Source organism: Sus scrofa, chromosome 1 (assembly GCF_000003025.6).
Source record: "Sus scrofa isolate TJ Tabasco breed Duroc chromosome 1, Sscrofa11.1, whole genome shotgun sequence".
NCBI lineage: Eukaryota > Metazoa > Chordata > Mammalia > Artiodactyla > Suidae > Sus > Sus scrofa.
In genome coordinates, this window is record NC_010443.5 from 144,983,030 (window position 1) to 145,010,625 (window position 27,596).

General features: G+C 37.6%; 1 protein-coding gene across 15 annotated transcripts in view; it reads right to left on the reverse strand.

Annotated features, from left to right (window-relative positions):
* The window catches only part of TJP1 (tight junction protein 1), a 265,471-nt gene that overhangs the window by 52,643 nt on the left and 185,232 nt on the right, over positions 1 to 27,596 (reverse strand). For all 15 annotated transcript variants that reach the window (XM_021098856.1, XM_021098848.1, XM_021098843.1 and 12 more), the window contains 6 exons: positions 24,511 to 24,635; positions 23,456 to 23,558; positions 16,870 to 17,146; positions 12,922 to 13,025; positions 12,173 to 12,341; positions 11,707 to 11,854 (listed from right to left, as the gene is read on the reverse strand). In XM_021098856.1, coding sequence (XP_020954515.1) covers positions 11,707 to 11,854; positions 12,173 to 12,341; positions 12,922 to 13,025; positions 16,870 to 17,146; positions 23,456 to 23,558; positions 24,511 to 24,635 — 926 coding nt within the window. The remainder of the gene's footprint in view (positions 1 to 11,706; positions 11,855 to 12,172; positions 12,342 to 12,921; positions 13,026 to 16,869; positions 17,147 to 23,455; positions 23,559 to 24,510; positions 24,636 to 27,596) is intronic.

The window sequence follows — 27,596 nt, forward strand, 5'->3', positions numbered from 1 at the left end:
GGAAAATTTCTCATCAAAATAGTAATAAGCTGGAAGGATATTTAACTGCGTTAAATAAAATAAGCTACTGCTGGGGGATAAAGTGCAGAGCTTGAACGATAAAATTATTTTAAAAACACACAGATTTGTATAATGCTACATGTTTGACTGTGAAGAAAAGCTTAATTCAAGACAGTGAGAAATGGGAAGAGGTGGAGTGGGCAGATTTCGTCAATTTTACTTGTTCTAATGAGCATATGTGGCTTTCATAACAAAGATAAAAACTAAAATATTAAAACAAGTTACAATTAAATAGTTTTAACGAGAGATATGAAAAAAGCCCCCCCCCCAATACGAGGAACAAACTGCAGAATATATGTGGTGTGACACCACTGAGGTATTAAAGGTAACTCTCTGCAGATCCACAAATACATGCCCACACTACAAGGAGAAAGATCTATAGATGGACTAAGGCCAACAGTGGTTCAGGGAAAGAAGCAAACAAATCAGCCCAAGCCCAGAGAAACAGTAGATTTTTCTCCATTATTTCAACTTTCATTAGAAAATATTTACATAGTACCTACACAGATTGAAATGTCTTTAGATATTTTAAAGGTTAAAATATTTTAAAATAATGTTCATTATTTTAAAAATGGAATTAAGTCTAACTTTAAACAAAGAATTTGGTTCTATTAATGCACATTATTAGCAATCTTCTACCGAGTCTCTATTTTCATACTCGTTTAACTACTCTGTGGGAGTGTATTTCAGTTTTAAATTTAATATATACATATATATATATTTTAAATGAGCCACATGTAAGTAAAACAGTCTTTTAGAAAAAAATTACAAAGCCATATTTTCTAACTCAAATCAGAATGAACTACTTTTAATGATAAAAAGGTTAAAATTTTTAGCTACTGCTTATGTAATAAAATATCACATACAATTAGTCTAACTATAAATACATACAACTAAACCTTATCCCCAAATTGCTCCAGGTGCTTCAGAATAGGGCAATACAAAATAAATTCTCCCCACATTCTTTGCATTAAAAAAATGCAAAAGATACTAACATGATCATTTTGAAGAAAGAGAATGAGCATAAATAACTACATACTTTTTTAAAACAGTTCTACAGACTTCTGGTGCTCTGCAATAAACTTCCAACTATTTGCTTAAAAAAGATCAAAATACAACCATTTCCAATTGATTTTCTTCTTCCTTATAACTTTAAAACCTAAATTTAAAATGTGACTCGGAGTTCCCGTCGTGGCACGGTGGTTAATGAATCCCACTAGGAACCATGAGGTTGCAGGTTTGATCCCTGGCCTTGCTCAGTGGGTTAAGGATCTGGCATTGCTGTGTGCTGTGGTGTGGGTCGCAGATGCAGCTCGGATCCCGCTTTGCTGTGGCTCTGGCGTAGGCCGATGGCTACAGCTCCGATTACACCTCCAGCCTGGGAACCTCCATATGCTGCAGGAAGTGGCCCTAGAAAAGGCAAAAAGACAAAATAAATAAATAAAATATGACTAAGTGACATTAATGATAACTATCGTCCTGATAACTCAGAATCAATAATACTTTAATCTGAACATCCCCAACGATAATCAAGACTGTTGTTCAATAGGGCTCTTGCTCTGCATAGCACACTAAACTTCCACTAAGTATTTTCATTTCATCTTTGGCTAATTTTCATACAATATTAGTACTTTTCTTTAATATTCTTTTTACAACATAACATTTCAGATGGGTGGAACTCATCATTTTATTAAATTTTTCATGTAATTAAGGTCTGGAAAAATCATTCCTTCCTTTTACTGCATTTCCGTTACCTACCAAAAGATGGAGGCACTATTCAGTACATGTACATCTAAAGCAGTGCAGTTAACAGAATTATGAAGCAAGTCATTTATGTAATTTAAAATTTTCTAGGATCCATATTAAATAAACAGGGAGAAAACAATATATTTAATTTAACCCAATATGGCCAAATATTATTTAAGTAATCAATACAAATTATTAATGAAGTATTTCACACATTCTTTTTCGTGTACTCAGTCATCCAAATCCAACGCATACTTCATACTGAAAATAGACACTTAGAATACAATTTAGGCTGGCCACATTTCAAATGCCACTAGCGACACTTCACATGTGGCTAAGCGGCAATGGTGTTAGGCAATGTAGATCTAGAGTAATAGTACAGAACATAGTAATCAACTTTTCCAAACACTTTAAATGTTCTAATATGACCAAATTTGACTGTTAAGTCTACTACAAGACAATAAGAATTTAGACACACAGAATTAGCCTACCATCACTGGCAATTATTGAAAGAAACTGGTGAGGCCATAAAAATGAAAATACATTTTTCCCAAACCTTCCTCACATAATTCTACCCTAATGGCTCCCATGTAATATTTAAACTTTATCAAAAAATAACTTTTGCTATTACAAGTCGACCCAACTTTATGAAAACCATCTTTTGTCCTGATGTTGGACTCATGTTTATCTACCATACCCTGACTCCTAGGAGCACAGAAACTTCAGGCATTCTAGGAGACCTCAAAACCTTCAGAAGGGTATTTTTGTTTTTCCCCTGGAGGGTAAGGAGATAGCTTCTGTTTTCCAGATTTTTCACTTGTACACATTAATTTAGAGACTTTGGCTGGGTAAAAGCTCTATGGAAGACAGTTAAGACAAAGTCTCTGAAACATGAGTTTTTACAGTTCACATAAATGGACTCACTGTAAAGAGAGTCTTAAGTCTTATCATATCAACTGGGTAACTAGGATGGCTGATTAACATTTACCCAATCGGAGTTCCCATCGTGGTGCAGTTGTTAATGAATCCGACTAGGAACCATGAGGTTGCTGGTTCAATCCCTGCCCTTGCTCAGTGGGTTAAGGATCCAGTGTTGCCATGAGCTGTGGTGTAGGTCGCAGACATGGCTCAGATCCTGCGTTGCTGTGGCTCTGGTGTAGGCTGGTGGCTACAGCTCCGATTCGACCCCTAGCCTGGAAACCTCCATATGCCATGGCAGCGGCCCAAGAAAAGGCAAAAAGACAAAAAAAAATAAAAAAATTTAAAAAAAAAAAAAAAAATTTACCCAATCAGATCAGCCAAGAATCAAAGACTGCTTTAAGTGCAAAAACTTCAGGTGTAAAGTCATAGGTGTCTGGGACCATTTAGCGGAGGCAGAGGGCAGGCAGCCATGTCAGGAGAGGGACCTGGAGAGACATTGTAGGAGGAAGAAACTCTCCTGTGTCCCTCAGCAGGTTCCTGCAGTATTTAGGGTCACACTCAGTGGCCAGCAACCAGTACACAGTCTGACACAAGGCATCTCCTCAAGAATAGCTTTCTCAAGCACCTGTGAAGGCAGATTTACTGCAAGTTCATCTGGTAACACACCACAGCAAATTCTCTGCCATCCAGTGAGCCTCAGGTGTATGGGGAGGAATGGGGAATGCCTTTTCCTCTGGCACACCACCTCAGCATCAGGGGAAGTGGCTTCTCCTTATGTCTAACTCTGATATTCTTGAGAGTTCTCTTTATTTCTTACCAGCTAATCCTTCATTACTCCAGCCTCATTATATTTAATCTCTTTATATTAAACTTGCTCTAGTCACAATAAACTGTGCTTTCTGTCTCCTAATTGGACCCTGATGAAATATGCCAGATTGCTAATTCTTCAAAGAGTTTTATTTCTATCTCTCGGGTCCTCCCCAACTGACTGGTTATGGCTGATTTAAAAATAATCTTAATACAGGAAATAAACTGAGCCTGAATGCTTACATCTTTTTATAAAGGCAACTTCCTGTTACATAATAAATGACTCATCCTATAGAAACCAATTTACGCTTTTTCAGAAACTTGTTTATTGCATAAAGGTCAGCAAAATCTACATAGCTTAGGACAGAAACAAAAACTGGATACTGTTAAAAGGACTGTCTCGGCCCCAATTAACAATAAAGATAGAAACTTAGAAACTAATTTAAAAATACTCCAAAGTTCTTCTTCATTGACAGGAAGAGTTGGGCTTTGGAGGGTTCTTAATACATATGAAAAAGAAAAACTACTCAGAATGCTGCAACCAGTCAGTCCTCTAAATTTTATATGGAAACATATTTATACACTGCAGTTCCACCTTGACAGTAACGTAAAAATTATAGTATGACACGAGAGAATTATAAGAATGAGAGAGGAAGAGAGATGTGGGTTCTGAGCCAGGTACTTGGACTCAAAAAAGAGTTATCCAGGGAGTGTGCTGAGAAAGCAGGGGGAAAATGACCTTTTATCTACTTTGCTATATTTGCAGGCTAAGTTTTCACAATTTAAATTTGTTCTTTATACAATGTAGTCTATTTTCTAGAAAAGTATGTGTGTGGAGAGGTATGCTTTTGAAAAATGTAAGTATCTGTACTGTTCATTGCGACAAATGACTTTCAGGCAATAAGCTATCATTCTGTACAGTGATTCTTAATCTTTATTATAATAATGACTAACCTAGCCCATCTGAATTAGCAAAGAATCAGATTCCTTGTTCGAAAAGTATAACTTTTATAGATATGAAGAACTTTTAGTAAAGAACAACTAAGGAAAGACTAAGAAGGATCCTTTTTTCACCTAAGGAATACTGCCATTAAGCCTTCAGTAGTGGTATGATTATTACGTACTCAAGTTAATAGAGTAAAATAGTAATTGTGTAGTATGTTTGAGTGATTTTATGTATGTATGTAATTTTTTTGCTTTGTAGGGCCGTACCTGTGGCACATGGAAGTTCCCACGCTAGGATTTTAATCAGAGCTGCAGCTGCCAGCCTATACCGCAGCCACAGCAATGCAGGATCCGAGCCACATCCGTGACCTCCACCATAGCTCATGACAACACCAGATCCTTAACCCACTGAGCAATGCCAGGGATCAAAACCGCATCTTCATAGATACTAATTGGGTTCATTACCACTGAGCCACAACGGGATCTCCTGTTTGGGTGATTTATAACAAGAGACCAGTACTACCGTACTCTGCATTTTTTAATACGATTCTGTCAAAGGCAATAGAGAATTACCCTACATTATTTAAAACTAGATTTAAAACTACATTATTTAAAACTAGAAATTAGATTCTTCATATATTTGCTACATTTTTTTTCCTACTTCTGCAACATATTTTACTGAATTCAAAGCGGGCATTCTTTTAAGAAAAATAACAACACTCAAGGTGTATAAGCATGCACTATGAGACAAACTAGTGTTGAGGCCTGCTCAGAACAAACCAGAGCAGTCTGTTTTTCAATATAAAATTTTACGTTTTATGTTTTATACTGTACTTGTATGAAAAAATAATTCTCAGTTGATGGAGTAAATAAGATGTATACTTTTACTGAAAAAATAGTGATTATAAAGTATAACATTTCAGCTCACCTCTGGGCCATTAGATCCATGATCTCCTCTTAGAGGTTAACCACCAGCAATCACTGTACACAATATTACTACAGTTGGGTTTCCATTCACTAGAGAAATATATCAACTATGGTCCTCCCTCAGCCTGGCCTCCTTACAAGGCATATGGAAAACAAAACCTCAGTTTGGAATTTCAATATGGTAACGTAAAATTAACAAGATCTGAAAATAAAAGTTGGCTCTAATCTAAATAACAAAAGTTCAGGGAGTTCCTGCTTGTGGCTCAGCCCTTAACGAACCTGATTAGTATCCATGAGCATGGGGGGTTCGATCTCTGGCCTCGATCAGTGGGTTAAGGATCTGGCGTTACCATGGGCTCTGGTGTAGGTCACAGGTGCGGCTTGGATCCCGAGTTACTGTGGCTGTGGTGTAGACTGGCAGCTGCAGCTCTGATTCGACCCCTAGCCTGGGAAATTCCATATGCTGCGAGTGTGGCCCTAAAAAGACAAAAACAAAAACAAACAAAAGTTCAGGATGGGACATCAATATTCTACTCACTTTGAAATGTTAGACAATCGTATCTAAAAACATTTAGTAACAATTCAAGTAATATATATTTTTAAAAATTTTCATTCTCTCTAACCAAAAACATTTTCCAAGAGAGGGGAAAGAAAAAACTTCTTAGTAGTCCAAATAACCCGCTCCTTTGCTCTTGTGATCTAGCCAAGTGGCCAGCTTGCTATTCTTCCAACAAGTTGAATGTGTTTCCATCTTAGGAACAGCCCATGCTATGTCTTACCCTAGAGTGATCTTCATCTGGCTGGCTCTTGCTCATCAGTTGAAGATGAGGAAACTCTAGAGAATCCTTCTGCCTTGAGCATGTTATTTAATACTGCCCCCTCTTCCTTCACAATCACATCACCTTGATTTTTCTCATAGCACTTAACCACTAATGGAAATTACTTTTTCATAGTTTTGTGCTTTATTCACTTGGATCTAACCTCTACAGTAGCAGGGATTTTGCCTAGATTATTGAGGGCATAATTTATAATCATATACTGATAACACATATTATCAAAAAATACTTGATAAAGGAAAAATTAGCAGGATAATATCAAAATTATTGGTTTAAAAACAGAAAACTTTCAACCTACACTAGAACATTAACTATGCTTACTCAATCACTCGCAATTAACTGAATTAGTCCTGTAGTAAGGCACAGGAGCCATGGGAAAGAAAACATCAATGGCTGGTAAACTTCACTGAGATGATTAATAAACTCTATGTTTCTACCTGACTATCTTTCACAAGTGAAGGGGGAAAAAAAAGAAAGGATGAAGGACTTCACAGTATGTCTGGAAAAGAAAATGTAGTGGTACCTGCACCAAATTAACTATCAACAATCACATAGAGATCTTGTTTTGAATAAAGCACCTTTCAAACTGAAGGTAATGAAACCTTTCTTACTTAAGACAAAAGACTAAAACCAAGAATCAGAAAACAAACTCTGAAATTTACCAGTCAAATATGGTCATTTCTCCACATTTTGAAACAGTAAAAGGAAATGTTCAGCTGACATGTGGCTATCTCAGCAATGATTTTTAGCCTACTGGCAAAGCCCTATGTATACTCCAGAAAGAACTAGGCAGTATCTAACAGAAACTATATATACTAGGATGAAAGAACATTATAGCTCTCTAAACTCAAAGAAAACAATTAGAGAAGGTGACATAAAAAGTAAAGTGTGTAAACAAAAAACAAAAAAAAAAAACAAAACCAGGTCTTTAAAAGCCAAGGCTTCTCTAAAGCATTAAAAACACTCTAGATGCTACATGCACGTATATGAGGACTTACCCAGAACTCTTAGGGAACAGTCATGAACTTGAATTCAACTCTGATGACACAGGTGGACTGCAGAGGTAAAGGGTACTAATCTCAAATAGAAGATCTCACTTGGCTCAAACCCTTGGACTTAGGTTAGAAATTCTCATCTTCTACAAGCCAATTCTACATAATCATGTATTTGTTACATCATAAGCAGTATCAATACTGACTCCACTGACTTCAAAATTCAGTGGAGACATCTCTCTCAGGAGAAACAGTGAAAAGAAACTTTTTAGTTTTAAACTTGTCTAAACACTGCTTTCAAGCACTTTAAAAGCAATCATTTTTTTGAAATGGATATGCTAAATATAAACCAGATTTTTTTTTTCTATTCGTTAAAATATACATTCCCTAAAACCCTTAGACAACATTAGGCCTCAGATAAACTTCATAAGTTTATGGAATGACCAAGTATAAGTAATACAAAATGTAAATTTTTACTGCCCAAATTTCCTACAGGTGAAGAATCTTATCCTAATTAGTCTGAGCTTTTACTATAATCAAATTCTTTCAATAATGTACCCGCTTATGATTAATTAGTAGCATTAACAGCGGTTTCTTTCTTTTTAGGGTCGCACTGTGGCAAATGGAAGTTCCCAGGCTAGGGGTCAAACCAGAGTGTAGCTGCCGGCCTACACCACAACCACAGACATGCCATATCTGAGCCACATCTGTGACCTATGCTGCAGCTTGCAGCAACATCAGATCCTTAATCCAAAGCAAGGGATTGAACTTGCATGCTCATGGATACCAGTCAGGTTCTTAACCCCACTGAACCACTACAGGAACTCCACAATAGTTACTTTTATGAAAGCAGTTTATACAACAGCACCAAAAACAAGTAAACTTATGTTGTTCTTATAGGGAGGAAAGTCATAAAATGGGTCTGTTAAATTATCCGTAAATACTAGGGAGAGTACAACATAACCAAGCAAAGGCTCAGAATACACTCTGCAAATCAAATACTCTCTAGCTATGTGGGGGCAACAGTGAAATAAGTTACAGAATCTCCTCACTGACAGCCCCTTGACAATTACCATTAGGCAGTGCCATAAGCTGTGGATTCTCAGTATCCCCAACTCCTTCCTAGAGGGCAAGTCTTGGCCCAGAGTGGGCAATAAAACAACACTGAATAAAATATAGAAAACAAACCTAGCAATAGGCATCAAGGTATAACAAAGTCACTTTAATAATTCTCTCTAGGAGTTCCCATCATGGTTCAGTGGTAACGAACCCAACTAGTATCCATGAGGACATGGGTTTGATCCCTGGCCTTGCTCAGTGGGTTATGGATCTGGCGTTGCTGTGAGCTGTGGTGTAGGTAGCAGACATGGCTCAGATCTTGCACTGCTGTGGCTGTGGTGTAGGCAAGGCAGCTACAGCTGATTTGAACCCTAGCCTGGGAACTTCCATATGCCATGGATGCGGCCCTAAAAAGACAAAATAATAGTAATTCCCTCTACACATATATTATTTTTTAATTTAAAAACAAACTATTTTAACATCCTAGATCAGGGAAAGACTGACAAACTTCTGTACATGGCTCTGTGGGCCATACAATCTCTGTCACAACTTCTTAGTTATGACACTGAAGGATGGATTCCAATAAAACTTTATTTGCAAAACCAGGCAGGAGGCTGGGTTTGGCTCACAGGCTGTAGTTTGCCAACCCCTGTTCTAGAAAACAGTAAAGGTATACTGCCTACCTAATAGTGATGAAGAAATAAGCTTGTGTGTTCTCAGAACTCAGACCATGTAACATTTGCTATCTAAGGAAAGAATGAAGATCATGACAACAGTGGAACCAATGGAATGCTTTGTAGACTTCTATTCCCTTATGTATCCTCCTTTCTCTACACCAGTAAGGTCAAACACTTGAGTCAAAAGGCCAAGACTCTTAATCCTGGCTCCAATCTATTGTCACCTATATAACCCTGGACTTTATCACAACCTACAGGATGAGGAAATCTTCTTAGGAATGGATGGAGATGAGCAGCTATGAAAGCATGTTTGGAGACCCTAGCTGATGATACTCACCACCACCACAATGATAGCAGCTAATGTTTGCCAGGTGGTATAAGAACCAACTTCCACAACAACTTTGTAATGTGTAATGCCTTATTTACAGCAAATGGGAGGTTTCAAGTTCATGTAAGTACCAACGGCAGGCTGGAGCTCAAATCCCGGAAAAACTGGCTTCAAAGCCCAAAGAAATCACTACCTCCTATTGCTTCTGACAAAATGAAGGTTACTATTCTCTGCAGATAACTGTGTATCTTCAAAACATACAAAAATATTCAGCAATATGGGGAGATAACAAGGTGGGGCTAGTGTCTTACACACTAAACAAACTTTTCACATGATTGAGTCTTTTGTATGACTTTCTAAATAAGAAAATTTAAATAACATGTATAAAACAAAGACATCTGTACAAACAAAATTAAGTAAGAAAAATAAAATGTCCCATGGTGTTTCTTCACACTAGGATTTTACCCTTATACCATATCTAAATTGTTTCTCGAAATGCAAGGCATCCTCTAAATTAAAACTCCAGTTATTTGGATTTTAGGACTAACTTTAGGGGGGAAATAAAATCTTTAAGCAACTGGTATTATTTTACATCTTGCCTGTAGGCAGGTTATTTAATTTTTAGGAATTATATTCTCAGCACATTCAGAAAAGAATCTGAAGGCTTTCGGTCTTCTGCTGTTGAAATATTATCTTTTCCTTGTATATGCTACATATTCTAACCAGAAGTTTCCAAATCTGGTAATGTACAGAAGAGAATGATATCAAGAACTTAAAAAAAAAGTTTTTCTTGCCTCTGTCTCAGATGAATTGGGAAGAGGCTCCAGGTTTCTACTCATATTTTTAAAGATCTCATATAACCGGTGTAACCCATATAGAACTCTTGAGGTTCCCAAGAGAAGTAAAACATCCCAATATAATGTGAAGATAATTAAAACTTCAAAAAAAACCCCTCGACTTTGAGGTAAAAGTTTCTGATGCCAGTGTTTAGGAAATTTAAATGGGAAAAAAAGCAGGTATTAAAAAGAACTTTCTAAGATTTAGAATTTGGTGACAATAAAAACATAGGCCAAAATTTTGATGAGTATTTCTTTTCTTTAAAGGAAAATCATGTCCAAATTGCTTGATGCCAGCATGTTTTCCAGGCAAGAGAAATGTGTTAAAATTACAGCTGCTCCCCATGATTCGTTAAGGGTGTTAGTTCTATCACTGCGTATGTGCTGTGATGGCTGTCCTTTTACAGATAAGGTCTATGCTGTGTTGGGGAGGTTTTTAGAAGTAATTTATTAACCTGCAGCAGTTAAAAATAATCAGTTTTAAGTCAGTGCTGCATGTGATATATTATACTATTCCTTATAACCTTAATTACAAAGGTAAAGGTTAATATAATTTATAAATCTAAAATCTGAAATTCTTTAAGAATCAGCTTCACAATCTAAAATCAACTGTGTACAACAGCTATATCAGTGTGATTTCTGACAATCTTTAAAGAGCTCTCTCCCAGGGAGATCTTCTTGCTTTTCCTTTTACTTCTCCCTTGCCTCCTCACCTTCCTCAGGAAACATTCCTGGGCACTTCTGGGCATTCTATCCATATTCCATTTCTCAGCAACTCCAGTGACTTCTATGGCTTCAGCTAATAGCCATGTGCGGGTAAGTCCCAAATCACCATCTTTAATCTTAAACTGTTCAGTGCCCACAAAAGATCTCCATACAGATTGCTGTTAAACCCTAGGCCCACTGGTGGCCTTTAGGGCCCTGGGAATGTCCAGAAATTTTATGTAAAATGCCACATGTTCATGTACGTGTGCATTTTTCTGGAGAGAAGGGTCATAATATTCATCAGATTCTCAAATGTATATGTGATCCCAGAGATTGTACACTCAGGTTAAGTCACCTACTACTAGCACACCAGACCCTTTGGCATCAGACAGTGTATTTTAACGAGGAAAACAAAGTCCGGGTTAATCTCTCCACTAAAGGACTTCTACTACATACAGTTAACCTATCCAAGGAGTAGATTCCTAAAGGCTGTTAGTATCTTCTAAGGCAGTGGGTCCACAAACTGCAGCTGAAGGTCAACTGTTTTTTTAAATAAAGTTTTACTGGATAAGAGCTATGCCCTTTCATTTACCCACTCACTATGTACAGTTGTTTTTGTGCTACAAAGACAGAGCTGAGTAGTGACAAGACTTGGCTCACATGCCTAAAATAATTACTATTTAGCCTTTTATGTTCAAGATTGACTGAACTCTGTTAAGATAAAAAATACCTAAACTGATAAAGAAACACAAATCTAATTTAAGTAATCAAAAGAAAATATATCTTCTAATTTTATTTCTAAGCAATACTGGAAACATGTACCAAGCACACCCAACTGTTTTATTTTAAACAAGAGAGTGTGATTACCTGCCATTGCTGGGCTGCTGTGGAGAGTGTCTAGAATGGTCAGAAGGCTCTGACCGCTGATCAGGAGACCGTGACCGGCTGTGACGGGGAGGCCTGTCGTGTGATCGCCCAGAATGATCTGATGCCAGTGACTGAATTTCTGAAATGTCTGTTAAACAAAAGTGTGCTGTTTATTTTCCCATGCAATGATTATAGTAAAACATAAGGTACTCAAATGACCATAGAAATAAGCTACTAAGTATAATTTCATGTAAAATGGTCGACATATTATGCATTAACTTAAAACAGCCACTAACCAATACTAGTGAGCTGTCAGCAGAAAAAAAAAAAAAAAAAAGTTTTTTAATTCTTAAATTTTGAAGGTATCTGGCTTGTAGAAAAGCATCATCTCATTCTAACATGTCAAATCTTCCCACTTAAAGAAACAGGTCACTTAAAAGCAATCTGCAAACAGAACCCTACTCACCATCTCTCTCAGAAGCATTAGCAGAGTGGATACTGTCAGAAAGATCAGGGACGTTCAACAGTGTAGCCCGTTCATCTCTCTGAACTACCATTTTTAACTTGCCTTTAGACCTTTCTATCAATGTTTTTGCATCCGTCAATGACATATTTTCTGTCACGGTACCATTTATCTGCAACAGAAAAGAAACTACAGGTTGAAGGTAAATGACAAAAATGCAAATGTTAACTTAGTCTGATATGAACAGGAATATCTCAACTACTCACTGGCTTGATCTAATAACCAAAATATTCTCTTTACGCTTTCCTAAATTATCAAAATATTCCTCCACTCTGAAATAATAAAATCTGTACTATACTGTTGCTCTGCCAGAAAGCCCAAATTAGCAACCTCCAACTCCTCCCCATTACTTTCTATTACTTCTGAGCAAACTAACAAAACGTTTCAATAGCTATCTTGGAGGAGTTATCAAAACCACTTACTATGGAAAAATGGACAAATTTATCTACAAAGGAACTCCTATTAGTGAATAATATACATTTAGAGTGAATAATTCTCTTAGGATGACTCTATATTTAAAGAAAAGCATCAGAATTGACATGTTGTAACAGCCTGTGGCAAACTATCTAGTCCCCCAAATACTGATTTCTAACACTTTTGGCAAAATTGCTTCAAGCATGTACGGAAGCTACGTGGTCACAGTAGAATGTGCTTTCTATTGCAGTTCATCAAAATTAAGAATATGACTATACCTTCAATACAACATCGCCTTCTTGAATATTGCCATCTCTTGCTGCCAAACTATCTTGTGAAATTTCCTTTACAAATATATGGCTGGCCAATCGAAGACCATATTCTGAAATAATATATTTAAATGTCTTTAGTGTAAAATCCCAAGACACTTAAATAGAGTTTAAAAGTATGAAACTAATAATCACTGCATAGAGTTTTTAAATACAATCAATAATAAGAAATTATTCTTGGCCTCCTGTAAAGAAGACATCTCCTCTAACCATCAGAGTCTATCAAGGGAAAGCAAAAGGAATGTGTATTGTTCAAAGAGAAAACAGACAGACACATCATGCTGTCACTGCACTGAGGGAGAGAAAACTCCAAAGAGAAGACCATTTTTCTATGTATCATACTGATAAATTAACTTCTCAGAAGTTTTAATGAATACAACTTGAAAAGGAAAACTGGCAAGACTGACGATCTTATCAACGGCTTGTATTACCAAGCATACACAGTTTTTGTTTCCCCCGGTTTCTAGAGCACAAGTGCTTTGGATCTATCCACCTCCAACGCTAAGGGACATACACACGCCTGAAAGGAGCCAAGGAGTCATGTAGAGGCATTAAAGATGCCAGTCCTTTAAACAACCAACAAAGTATCTATGAGCATGGCAACATTAATCTACCTATGGGTGCAGGAGGAGCCAAAGTTAAAGAAGTTATACCAGGAGAGTCCAGAAAACTATCCAAGGGCCTGCAAAGTGGTAGACTTTTTTTCTTTTAAATTAGAACAAAGACCACAACTATCAGTATATTGTCAAGAGGAGTAGGACTGCTCCTCCGTATGTTAGAAGAAAAGAGAATGGCTCTGAATCTTACAGGGGTGTGTGTGTGAGAGAGAGAGAAAAAACAAAAGCAAAAACCAAGATGGGAAACAAAATTGTTTCTAACATGGGTGAAGTAGCTAGCAGGCCTGCTCCTCAAGCTTATTTTAAAAGTTACGTAAGAGTTAAAAGACTCTGGACTTCCTGTCGTGGCACAGTGGAGACCAATCCAACTAGGAACCATGAGGTTGTGGGTTTTATCCCTGGCCTCACTCAGTGGATTAAGGATCCAGTGCTGCTGTGAGCTGAGATGTAGGTTGCAGACGCGGCTCAAATCTGGCATTGCTGTAGCTCTGATGTAGGCAGCTGTAGTTCCGTTAGACCCCTAGCCTGGGATCCTCCATGTGCCTCAGGTGTGGTCCTAAAAAGAAAAAAAAAAAAAAAAAAAAAAAGACATTTTAAGGGATCTGAGCTTCTTTTTAGAAATGGTCATTATATCTCACAGGAATAAAGTACTGATTAAAGACTGTCCTTATTCAAGATTTAAAAATTATAAATGACCAATACAGAGTTGACTCCAAAATATTTTCCTTGTGTATTAATGTTTTCATTTATTCTAAGTATTTCCTTGGTAAATATTAGGTGGTAGGCACTATAGATAAAAACCAACAAATGAGATACTCTGGCAACTTACATAGTCAGTAGGGAAAAAGACATTACCACAATTATAAGTGCGATGAAGAGTTCATATGGGGCAATGCAAGATTCTGCGTCTGGTGGGGATCAGGGAAGGAAGGCCTCCCTGAGAAGCAAATACCAAAGCTGAAAGTCTAAGAAATACTAAAGTGGAAACACTAAAACTAAATTAGAAAAATGAAATTGTGTGTTGTTTTTGGTGGTGGGGTATGTGTGGGGGCCCGTAGGGGAAGTAGAGACAAAAGGGTTAAAAACAAATGCACCAGAAGGTATGACATAAAGATCAGGCAGTTTGATGGAGTCATAAGCGTATGGTTAAGAGTAAAAGAAGAATCCCAGAGGATCCTCTAACCAACTGAAGCAATCTGCAGAATCCTGGAGAGGGATCTGGAGAGTAGTTTATGAGGTTTAACGAACGAGTCCACTTAAGAGATGACGATGTGATGTTCAGTACATCCAAAAAAAAGGGAAAAAAAAGAAAGAAAAAAACCCACAAAAACTATGTGTTGAGTAGCTTGATTGTGGTGATCATTTCATAGCAAACACATATATCAAACCATCACACTATACACCTTAAATATATATAACTTTATGTATTTAAATAAAATATCAACTACACCTCACTAAAGATAGAGAAAAAAGGATGATGGCAGCTTAAATGAGGGTGGAAATCATGGCGAAAGGAAAAGGGGGGACAAGAAAGCATGGTGTTAGGGAAGTCAGAATGTGTGAATCAGACATAGGAGAGTAGGAGAAAAAAGATACTACAGATCACACCATGTTACCCATGACTGGTTTGAGAAACTGCAGACAGGAGTATATTCAATGGGATACTTTATTAGACACATGAGAAAAAATTCTAAGAGGGAGATGTAAGTTTCACCTGAAATGTGCTGAATCTGAGGGACCAAGAAGAACGCCTAAGTGAACATGCCTAGCAGTCAGCTGGAACACAGGAGTATACACATTTGAGCTAAAGAAGGTTTTGTCATCATGAGCAGCTCACTGTACTAAGAGTAGGTGAGGTTTCCTAAAGGTGACATGTGAAGCAGAAAAGGGATTCCAGAACAGAATCTACAGAACATTAAAAGGTAGGATGAGGAGAATGAGTTTGCCAAGTAAAGAAAAGGGGGAGGGACCCCCCAGGTACCCCCTTCCCACAGCATTACAGAAGCCAGGAGAGAACATTTCAAAAAACAAGGAGCAGTTAACTATGTGAAATGGTACTGGAAATGCAAGTAAGATAAAAACTGAAATTTTCCTTTTTTTTCTTTTTAGGGCCACAGGTGCAGCATATGGATGTTCCCAAGCTAGGGGTCGAATCAGAGCTGCAGCTGCTGGCTTACCACAGCCACAGCAACTCAGGATCCGAGCTGAGTCTGTGACCTACACCATAGTTCATGGCAATGTTGGATCCTTAACCATTGAGTGAGACCAAGGATCAAACCTACATCCTCAAGGATACTAGTTGGGTTCATTTTCTGCTGAGCCACAGCAGGAATTTCCAACACTGAAATTTTCTACTGGATTGTACGTAACCAGTTTTGGGAGAAGGGTAGAAGAGATACCAGAGCAGAGAGGGCAAAGGAGGAGAAAGGGCTCTAAACACAGACAGTCCAACCGAGAGGTCTGCTGTGCACGAGGGGGTCAATAGCCAGGAAGCACGTCACGTCAGGTTGTGGTAAAGCAGATCCAAGTGAGCCTTCATGATTCCCCTTCTCTAACACCTTTTTTTTTTTTTTTTTTTTTAAACAAGTGGCTGCATCTGTGGCATAGGGAAGTTCCCAAGCTAGGGGTCAAGCCATAGCCACTGTAGAAGCAACACCAAGTAGATACACTGTGAGCCACATAGGATGTCCTCTAACACCTTTTCATCAAAATGATCAGCTATCAATGCCTTCGTGCATGTGAGAGACATGCCCACAGCATCAAGAAGCCACAGTCAGACTCGTTTTTATCAAATACAATTACCTAAGGGGAGGCAGCTAGGCTTCACTTTCAAAATTTTTAAACAAATCTCTTGTTTTAGAGCAATATCCTATAAGGAGCTCCTTTCCCTCCATCTCACCACTGAGAAAAGCTGCCTACTCTCCCTACCATCCGATGGTTTCTGCCCAGAGGAATACTACTACTGATCCAAATAGCTACATAAAACACTGAATTTCAAATGTAATGAGCTGACATTTCTTGTACTAGCCTCTTCTAATCACAAGTAATTGAACTACTGGACAATTTATTTGAAGCACTATTTGCTACCAAAAAAACGATTCAAGAAGAGAAAAGAGATGATCCCTGAAGTCTCACATGAGAGGATTTGACTTAAAGCAACAGGACACAAGAAAGAAGATAAAAAAAGACAACAAAGCAAAGAGAGAGATACCAAAATTACTTCTCATTAAAATTAGTCTTAAAATTTTCAGGTGAAAATGACAAACTAGTTAGAAAATACCTTCATTTTTCCGGGATTTCACCAGTGTGACTTTGGTGGGTTTGGTGGGTTGACTGGAGGCCACAGACCGCCTATCGGATCTTGGAGACAGACTCTTATCCCTACTGGCACTTCTCTCCCTGGCCCAGCTCTTCTCACTCCTCCTATGGTTAGGACCCCCACGGCCACTTCTTGGGTCGTGTGCTTCTTCCTCATAACTATCCTCTTCATTCTCAGACACCGGGTCAGGATCAGGACGACTTACTGGTATCTGAACTTTCTTCTTCCTGCGAATGGTCTAAAAATAAGAAAGATCACAATACGAGCTGAAAATTTTCATATATGTACCTTCAGTTCCTAAAATAAAGGGAAATCATGTTTTATTGTTCCATATTAATTATGAATAAGAAATATAATACAAAATTATGGAGTTCCCATTGTGGCACGGTGGTTAACAAATCCCGACTAGGAACGATGAGGTTGTGGGTTTGATCCCTGGCCTTGCTCAGTGGGTTAAGGCTCCTGCATTGCCGTTAGCTGTGGTGTAGGTTGCAGATGCAGCTCGGATCTGGCATTGCTGCGCCTCTGGTGTAGGCTGGCAGCTACAGCTCTGATTAGACGCCTGGCCTGGGAACCTCCATATTGCACGGGTGTGGCCCTAAAAAGACAAAAAGACCAAAAAAAGGAAATATAATACAAAATTGTAACAAATTACTAAGGAATAAATTTCCATAATAGTTGTCTTTCCTGCTCTCCTGATAAACAGATCTGGTTAAAAAGCAAATTTGGAATAGAGGACCTAATAAAGTTCTTAATTAATTCAGGTGATCTTCAAGGTGTAATTACTATAAGCTAAAAGGAAAACTAATAATTATTGGTGGTTTGAATAAAGGAGGGAGTGATGTACTCTAATACATCATCAAATATGCTGCAGTTGTTACCAAACCACAGCAAACTTGCAGGCCCAACTTGACTTCTTAAAAATTTCAAAATCCATCAGTATCAAGGCCCACAACTGTCCTTCTGGAACTCTAAGAGCTAAGTTTATTGTACCTCTGCACTAATACTTAGTGTGCTGGAGCCAACAACTCCATGACATTTTACTAATATAAACTGCTTTCAGTTTCTTTCTCTCTTCAATGTATAATTTCTGGTCTAGGTAAAAATTCCTTCTTCTGGCTTTCTTTCCTCAATTGACTCTGGTACTGGTTCAATTTCCCCTGTACACTACTTCCTTCAGTTTCTCTACATTCAAGAGAATATATGCATTGCCTTCTGACTGAGTGGCCTCTTAACCCCTGGACTGCACTTTGCCTTCTCACACCAGTATACACTTAATCTCGTCAAAGATCTACAAGGTCTTCCTTATCTCTGACTTCTGATATCTTAATCTACTGAAACTTTTCCACATCCATCTTACTTCTGGCTTCCCCATGCCCTCCTATTCCCCTGGTCCATCAAGCCCCTCCTGGTTTCAAGTGCTTTCCTCCCAAGTTCAGTGAAATGCCATGCTGCAATATTTTAATAATCTTCTCAAGCCGAAGGACACCACAGCCCTGTAGCCTGCCCTGCCAGGGTCCAGTCCACCCGAGTAGGCTGACACCAACCCTGGACCTCCAGGGCCCTGTAGCCAGAGATCACAAGACTAGCCTGCTTATCCTTGGCACTAGCCCTGGGACACACAGGACCCTGTCCCTGCCCACCAGTAGGCCAATACCAGCTCTGAAACACCTTGGACCCATCAGGCAGATACCCTGGGATCCAGCCCCACTCAATAAAATGGCGAACCTGGAAGAAATGAACAAATGCCTAGAAATGTACAGTTTCCCAAGACTAACCAGAAAGAAACAGAAAATACAGACAGACCAATTACCAATAATGAAACTAAATTAGTAATTTAAAAACTCCAAACAGGGAGTTCCCATTGTGGCTCAGTGGGTTATGAACCCAACCAGTATCCAAGAGGATGTGGGTTTGATCCCTGGCCTTGCTCAGTGGCTTAAGGATCCTGCAGTGCTGTCAGCTGTGGTGTAGGTTGCAGATATAGCTTACATCCTGCCTTGCTATGGCTGTAGAGTAGGCTGGCAGCTGCAGCTCCGATTTGACCCCTAGCTGGGAACTTTCATATGCTACGGGCGTGGCCCTAAAAGGCAAATAAATAAGGAACTCCCAACAAACAAAAGTCCAGGACCAGATGGGTTCACAGGTAAATCCTACCAAACACTTAGGGAAGAGTTAACATGTATCCCTCTCAACCTCTTCCAAAACACTGCTTCTGAATGCATTTTATGAGGCCAGTATCATCCTGACAGCAAAACCAGACAAAGATATCACACACAAAAAAAATTACAGGCCAATATCATGATAAACACAGATAAAAATTCCTCAACAAAATACCAGCAAACCAAATTCAACAATATATTAATGGATCATACACCATGACCAAGTGGAATTTATCCCAGGGATGTAGGGATGGTTCAATATCCAAGGAAAGGAATTCAAATTGGAAAGGAAGAAGCACAATGTTTGCTGTTTGAGGATGACATGATACTGCATGAGAAAATCCTAAAAATGCCACCAATAAAATACTGGACCTCATCAATAAGTTCAGCAAAGTCTCAGGTACAAAATTAAAACAGATACTGCTGCAGTTCTATACACTAAAAATGAACTATCAGAAAAAGAAACTAAGAAAACAATCCCATTCATAATCCCATCAAAAAATAAATGCCTGACAATAGATCTAACTAAGAAGGTAAAAAGACCTGGTCATAGAAAATATAAAGACACTGATGCCAGAAATTGAAGATGACATGAACAGATGGAAAGATACACGGAGTTCAAGGATTAAAAGAATTAATGCTATTAAAATGACATACTATTCAAGGCAATCTAGAGATCCAATGCAATCCCTACCAAAATACCAACAGCCATTTTTCACAGTAATTCTAAAATTTACTGGAAACACAGAAGATTCCAAAAAGCAACAACAACAACAACAACAAAAACACCCAAAAGCCAGGAGTTCCCATTGTGGCTTAGCAGGTTAAGAATCCTACTAGCATCCACGAGGATGGAGGTTCAATCCTTGTCTTGCTCAGTGGGTTAAGGATCTGGTGTTGCCACAAGCTGCGGTGTAAGCAGAAGGTACAGCTCGGATACAGCATTGCTATGGTGTAAGCCTGGGAACTTCCATATGCCACAAGTGAGACCCTAAAAAGCAAAAACAAAAAACAAAACCAAAAAATCTCAAAGAACCCAATATAATGTCTGTGAAGTGTGGGTTCGATCCCTGGCTTTGCTTAGTGGTCTAAGGATCTTGGCCTTGCTCCAAGCTGCAGCAAAGGTTGCAGATGTGGCTCAGATTCAGTGTTGCCATGGCTGGGGCATAGGCCTGCAGCTGTGGCTCTGATTCAACACCTAGCCCAGGAACTTTCATGTGCCACAGGTGTGGCTATAAAAACAAATAAAATAAAAACCAAATACAATCTTGAGAAAGAAGAACAAAACTAGAGGCATCATAAACCCAGATTTAAAACTATACAATATGGCTACAGTCATCTAAACAGCGTTGTACTAGCACAAAAACAGACACATAAATCAATGGAACAGAATTTAAAAGCCCAGAAAATGAATCCACACTTATATACGCAATTAATCTATGACAAAGGAGGCACGAATACACAATGATGAAAAAATAACCTTCTTCAATAAATGGTGTTGGGAAAACTAGACAGCAAAAAAAAAAATCATACTAGACTACTTTCACACTATGCACAAAAAAAACAAATTCAAAATGGATTAAGGATTTGAATTTAAGACCTGAAACCATAAAACTTCTAAACAAAAACATAGGCAGTAAGCCCTTTGACATAACTTTTAGTAATTTTTTTTTAAAGATATGCCTTCTCAGGCAAGGGATACAAAAGCAAAAATAAAAAAATGGAACTCCACCCAACCAAAAAGGTTTTTAACACAGTGAAGGAAACAATCACCAAAACAAGATGGCCACTTACTGAATGGGAGAAGATATTTGCAAAGGATATGATCAACAAGGGGTTATTATCCAAAATATACAAAGAACTTACATAACTCAACATCAAATACATAAACAACCCAATTAAAAATTGAGCAGAGGAGCTTCACAGACATTTTTCCAAAGCAGACATATGAAAAGATGTTCAGTATCGCTCATCATCAGGGAAATGCAGAATAAAACCCACAATGAGATATCACCTCTCTAATGTGAGCGAGCACACACACAGGTGAGGGTGGGGGGGGGGAGAGATTACTCAGTCTTGAAAAAGGATGAAATCTTGCTGATTACAATATGGATAGACTTGGAGAGTATTCTGCTAAGTAAAATAAGTCAGAGAAAGACAAATACTGTGTGACTTCACTTACGTGTGGAATCTAAAAAACAAAACAAATGAACAAATAACAAAACAGAAACAGAATTATAAATGCAGAGATGAAACAGGTGGTTGCCAGAGGGGAGAAAGGTAGAGGGAGGAAAGAAATAGGTGAGAAAGATTAAGAGGTATAACCTTCGAGCTGCAAAACAAATGAGTCACAGGTATGAAATGCACAGTGTGGGGAACACAGTCAATATGTAGTAAATTTGTGGTGACATATCATAAGGAAATTTAACATGGTGATTTTTAAACATGGAAATACAGAATCACTATGTTGTGTAACAGGAACTAACAGAGTGTTGTATATTGTAAAAAGAAACAAAATCATAGAAAAGAGGTCAGATTTGTGTTTACAGAGGCAGCAGGGTGAGAGGGAATTGGATGAATGGAGTCAGAATGTGCAAAGATAAGTAAGTACTAGGCATGTAAGGCACAATATCATAAATATAATAAACATTGCTATGGATTATACATTGAAGTTGTTAAGAGAGTAATTCCTTTTGTATCTGTATGATATGAGATGATAAATGTCCACTAAACTTACTGTGGTAATTATTTCATGAAGTCAAATCATTATTCTGTACACCTTAAACTTACACAGTGTTATATAGTAATTATATCTCAATAAAGCTAGAAGAAAAAAAATATTACTTTCTCTTGACCCCTCAATCATGTGTCATGACAAACCCGAGTCCTGTATCATCTTCACATTCAGATGGCTGCATCTCCCCATGTTGCTGATTAGGTCCTCTATAAATATATTTTACTTGAAAGAATTCTTTCATTTATTCAGCAATCCTTTCCTCTACCTCTTGTTGCCCCCCTACGGAATTTGCTGACATCGGGAGCTATTCTCCAAGATGCCAATCACTTGGCTTGACTTACAGTAATCAGTACCACTTCACATCCCCTCTACTCCTAAACTGTCTCTCATTTATTTGGGCTTCTTTCCTTCTGGTCTCAGAACCAAAGTCCACTCTTGCTCTCTACGACAAAACCGTTTCAAAGAGCTCTTATTCTTATCCCTACCCACCCTCCACGACCTTTCTTCAATTACCACCACCCTCCAAGGTACTTACAACTATAATCTCTCCCTATTTACCTCCAACCTGTCCTCTACAAATTAATTTTATTTTTCTGCCTCACTGCTCATTCTAAGCTATCATATTCTCTCTTCCTCATGTGTCTTTCTCCAAATAGCAATAGTGCAGCTTCTTACTACCACCAAGAGTGATCAGAGAAGGCCTTTGCAAGGAAACAACATTGACGCTAAAGGTCAACAAGGGACAAGAGGCCAGCATATAGAAATGACAGACAGCCAAGGTCTTGTGATGAACTTAGAAAAGTCTGCCTTTCTACTCGTGGTGTCCCACAGCTGAGGCCCTTCTCAGGTAGCATTTACTATAAAGCATTCCTAACTGCCTCCCTGAATTTTAGACTCACTTCCACTTTAAACTCCAGCATACTGTATTAAAAAGCTATTTTCTGTGTTAGTACTTTGGTCTTAGAGTCCTCCCTAGTAGTGTTTAAACAAAAACAAAGTAACCAACTAAGTACTCAAAGCTTTCCCTATCATTCCCCTAAGACAGTGCCACTCTCTGGAAACCTTTACCTGAAGTGCTCTTAATCTCAGATGATGTGCACCATGGTTATGACTGTGAGGACTCATCTATCCCACTGAGATGCAAGCTCTCTAGGGAGAAGGTCCTTGCCACATCATCTAACTGTTCCAATAATGAAATATTTGCATCCAGCAAGTGTCTAACTCACTGAAAAATATCCAATCCTGCTATGATTCTCCATTTATACTAGAAGTTGAGTATTATAAACCCACATGAAGATACTTAACATGTCTGGTAATCATGCTTGATTTTAACACTGGAAATTCATTAAGAAAAATTTTGGCTTCAAAACAGTTTGGCTGAATTAAAGATTCAAATATATCAAAGCTCCTTCCTTTCTTTTTCAATCAAAAAAAATACTGGTATCTGAACTTTGAGAACATACAGACCAGTGACAAAACATACCACCAGTATTAGAAGAAAGAAATACTTTTATTTATAAACAACTGAAGAACTTCTGTCCCAGTTTTTACTTCCTTAAATGGGAAGAATGAATTCAAACACCAGAAACATAATAGTAAAATTGGTACCTTTATAAAGTTAAGATAAAAAAATACTTAAAATACTTACAATTTTTGCATTTTTCCCACTTTTCCTTAATTGCTGTACAGCAAAAGCGTGTTCAACATTATCCATTGAAACTCCATTAACCATTGCAACTCGGTCATTTTCCCTAATGAAAAAAAAGTGATCAAAATAACAACATGTTAGAGAAAACCACAGAGTTATAAGCTTGTAAAGATATTTCCAATATGGGCACTTTAAAAAATACATTCTAATTATGGGATAATTTGTCTTCAGATCAATGATATAATAATATCAAATTATTTATTTTCAGATTCCCCCACAAGAAATGTTTAGCAAGTAACTAACCACAGGTCATTAACACAATGTTTCCCAAAAGGTCTGAACAGGTGCCCCAATACACAAAACGATTTTTGGTGGTACAGTCAGTTACAGGCATTAAGCAATACTAAGTCATAAGGCTGAGAAAAGCTACTCCCTCTCTAAAAATAAAGCCTTCTAGTTTTCTTTCAATCTTTCTAATTCTATTCTCTTTTTTTTTTTTTAAGCTTTTTAGGGCTGTACCTGTGGCTTATGGAAATTCCCAAGCTAGGGGTCAAATAGGAATTGCAGCTGCTGGCCTACGCCATAGCTACAGCAACATGGGATCTGAGCCACATCTGCGACCTACACCACAGTTTGTGGCAACACGGGATCCTCAACCCACTGAGCGAGGCCAGGGATTGAACCCACATCCTTATGAATACTAGTTGGATTTGTTTCTGCTGCACCACAACAGGAACTCCCTTATACGCTCACTTTTTGGCTAATGTATCTTTTCCTCTCTTATATCTTGCTAATCTTTTTACTGAACAAAAAAGACTCTGGGTGAAAGACTCCTGGAGGCTCAATTCTACCCAAAACTGAGTAACAAGTTTTCTTCTACTATAATCCTTGTTTTTTACAGTGACCTTCTATTTAAGTTAAGTGACACTAGCTTTCCATTTATGATAGAGATAAGCATAAATGTATACTAAGTTAGAGAAATCACTAGCATGGTATTCCAATAGCTGAGGGTGAGTACTTGTCATGTGGGTGCCCAAGAGGAGAAACAAACTTACTGCAGCTGCCCTTCTGCAGGTCCTCCTTTCAGCACATCTGAAATCACTATTGACGTTTCCCCACTCTGAAAATGAGGATTATCTCTTCCACCAGATATTGCAATTCCAAATCCAAATCCAGGAGCCTAAAGTAAAAAAACACTGTTAGCGAGAAGAAAAAAAAAAAACTGTCCACTGTGTCATATACATAAAAATATAAAAATTACAATCTTGTTACAGTGTGTTCCAAATACTCCCTCATTTGTGTGGATACTCACCAAAATGATTTATCCTGGTGTGGGAATGTATGCTGTAATAAATTTAATGCTGGGCATAACAGAATGTTGAAAACTGCCAATTATATGAATGATCTTTAAGAACTAAAATACATTTAGAAACTCTGAACATTGAAATCCTGAAATTATTATTGCTTATCAGAAGGGTTCCTGTGTGAATTGGCAGTCCCCCAATGTGATCAGCACACACAATGGCAACTAATTTATAGAATGATAGCTTAATTAGCAAAACATACCAAGTGCCATTTTACACAGAAAAGCATCAGTAGCTGTGAAAATTAATTTCTTTCATATATGCTAAAAATCTCTGCTGAAGTAATAAACCATAATGTCCTATACATACTGCAAACAATACAAAGTATACACAAATATCAAACATTTTAAAATGACTAATATTTTAAAAGAAAATCATTATTATATATTTCTAAACGAGCTGAAAATCTTTACCAAAATGACAAAGGACAGCCCTATAGAGAAAAAAGTCAAAATATTTACAAGATATTTAAAAATTACCTAATCTCAAAGAAATCATAACATTCCAAGAAAGGAAATGAACTATTCAGAGTAAAGAAACATTCAACGTTTTCCCAGGGCTCCAGAATCAATAAATCAGACACTATGTTTTCAAATACTGTTGTACTACCCTAATGATGTTCTTTATCCCAAACCACCTAAGGACAAAGGTTATAGCTTCCTTCTACAACTGTCCAATCCACAAAGAAGACCATGGCCACCACGGAGGGGGATTATGCCATGACCTCCCCTTCTACCTCAGAGTCTAGCCAAAGAAGAGAAGAGAAAGAAAAACCTGTCTTAATAAACAAACAAACAAACACCAGTAATTCCACTCCTGGGTATACACCCAAGAGAAACGATAAAAACGTGTGCACACAGAGCTGTATACACAGACGCAGCAGCATCATTTATAACAGCCAAAAAATGCAAACAACTAAATTGTCCATCAACTGATGAATGGATACATAAAAGTAAATTATCCATAAAGTAAATTATTATTTGCAATAAAAAGAAGTGAAGTACTGATATATGCTACAAAATGGGGAACCTTGAAAATACAATGCTATAGAAAAGAAGCCACTGTAGAAGACCTCTTGTCCCATAATTCACCATCTTACATGAAATGTTCGGAAAAGACCAATCTGTAAGAGACAGGAATTAGATTGGTGACTTGTGGGTAGAAAGGGATGCAGACATTGAGGAGTGATGGCCTACGAGTACATTATTTCTTTTTAAGGTGATGAAATGTTTAAAAAGTAACCCTCGTCATACACCTCTGTGAATATACTAAAAACCACTGAATTGTACACTTTAAAGAGTAAATTTTATAGCATGAGAATTATATTGCAATAAAGATAATACCAAAAAAGATTAATGTGAAATAAACAAACATGAAAACATCTGGGTTGCAGAAGATAATGGCAACTTCCTGAATTTGTGTCTCCCTAAACAGCCTCCAAAATAATACAAAAACAAATCAATACACGAAACTACACTCTCAGTATAACTCAAAAATAGAGCTATACTCAAAAATAAACAAGCTAGAAGCAGGCCTAAAATTTGAAAAATAAACAAAATGAGAAATGATTAGAAATAAAACTATTAGCACAAAATTAGAAAAGTTAAAGAGAATAAGAGAACGAACTCAAATACATTTTTTTTTTTTTTTTTTTTTAGGGTCACACCCACAGCATAAGGAGGTTCCCAGGCTAGGGGTCAAATCTGAGCTGTAGCCGCTGGCCTACATCACAGCAACATGGAATCCGAGCCACGTCTGCAAGCTACCCCACAGCACAGCTCATGGCAACATCGAATCCTTAAACCACTGGGCTAGGCCAGGGATCTAATCTGCGACCTCATGGTTACTAGTTGGATCAGTCTCCACTGTGCCACAATGGGAACTCCAAATTCAAATAAATTTGAAAACTTAGATGAAACAGATCATTTCCTAGGGAAATAAAGATTATTGAAATTTACTCTATTAGAAATAGAGAATTTACACGACCCAATTTCTGGAGAGGAAACAAAGACAGTTATGAGGGAATTATACCACAAAAAGCACCAGGCACAGATGATTTCAAAGGGGATTCAACATTAACATCCAGATAGCCTCAATGCTCCATAAATCATCCAGAGTACCCTAAAACGAAAGGAAGCTTCTAAACTCTTTTCAAGAAGCAACTGTAATATTGATATCTAAATCTGATAATGACTACCCATGATAAAGACAGAGCCCCTCTCAAAATATTAAAACCTACTAACATTTATAAAGGCCAGTACCACACAAATATTCCATTATAAAGTGATATTTCAGTAATTCAAGACTGGTTTACTAGGAAAGCCATTGGTATAAGAGACCCCACTAATAAACCTAAAGAAAAGAATTCAGACATTACATCCATAGACCCTAGAAAGGCTTTTGATAAAATCCAATATTCACTAATGAGGAAAAAAAAAAATACAAGAAAATGCCTTCCATCTGTTTAAATATGTTGTTTTTTTGTTAAAGCACATGAAAAACTTAACCCACACATGCTGCTGAAAAGGAGTTATTTTAGGAAATTTTTAAAGATAATTATGGATATTAATATTTGATTTTATATCAAAACTAGAGAAGTGGCAGTTTCTAAATGGACAAACTGCAGTGTGCAACCTGAAATGTTATCAATAGACTTTGTGTACAGTTATATAAATACTTGTCCACTGGTCTATTTTGCACTTTGGATGTTTCATCCATTGTGATTTTATAGTAGTAGCATGTCTAGGCCACTTGGAAAATATCAAGGCAAATCTTTC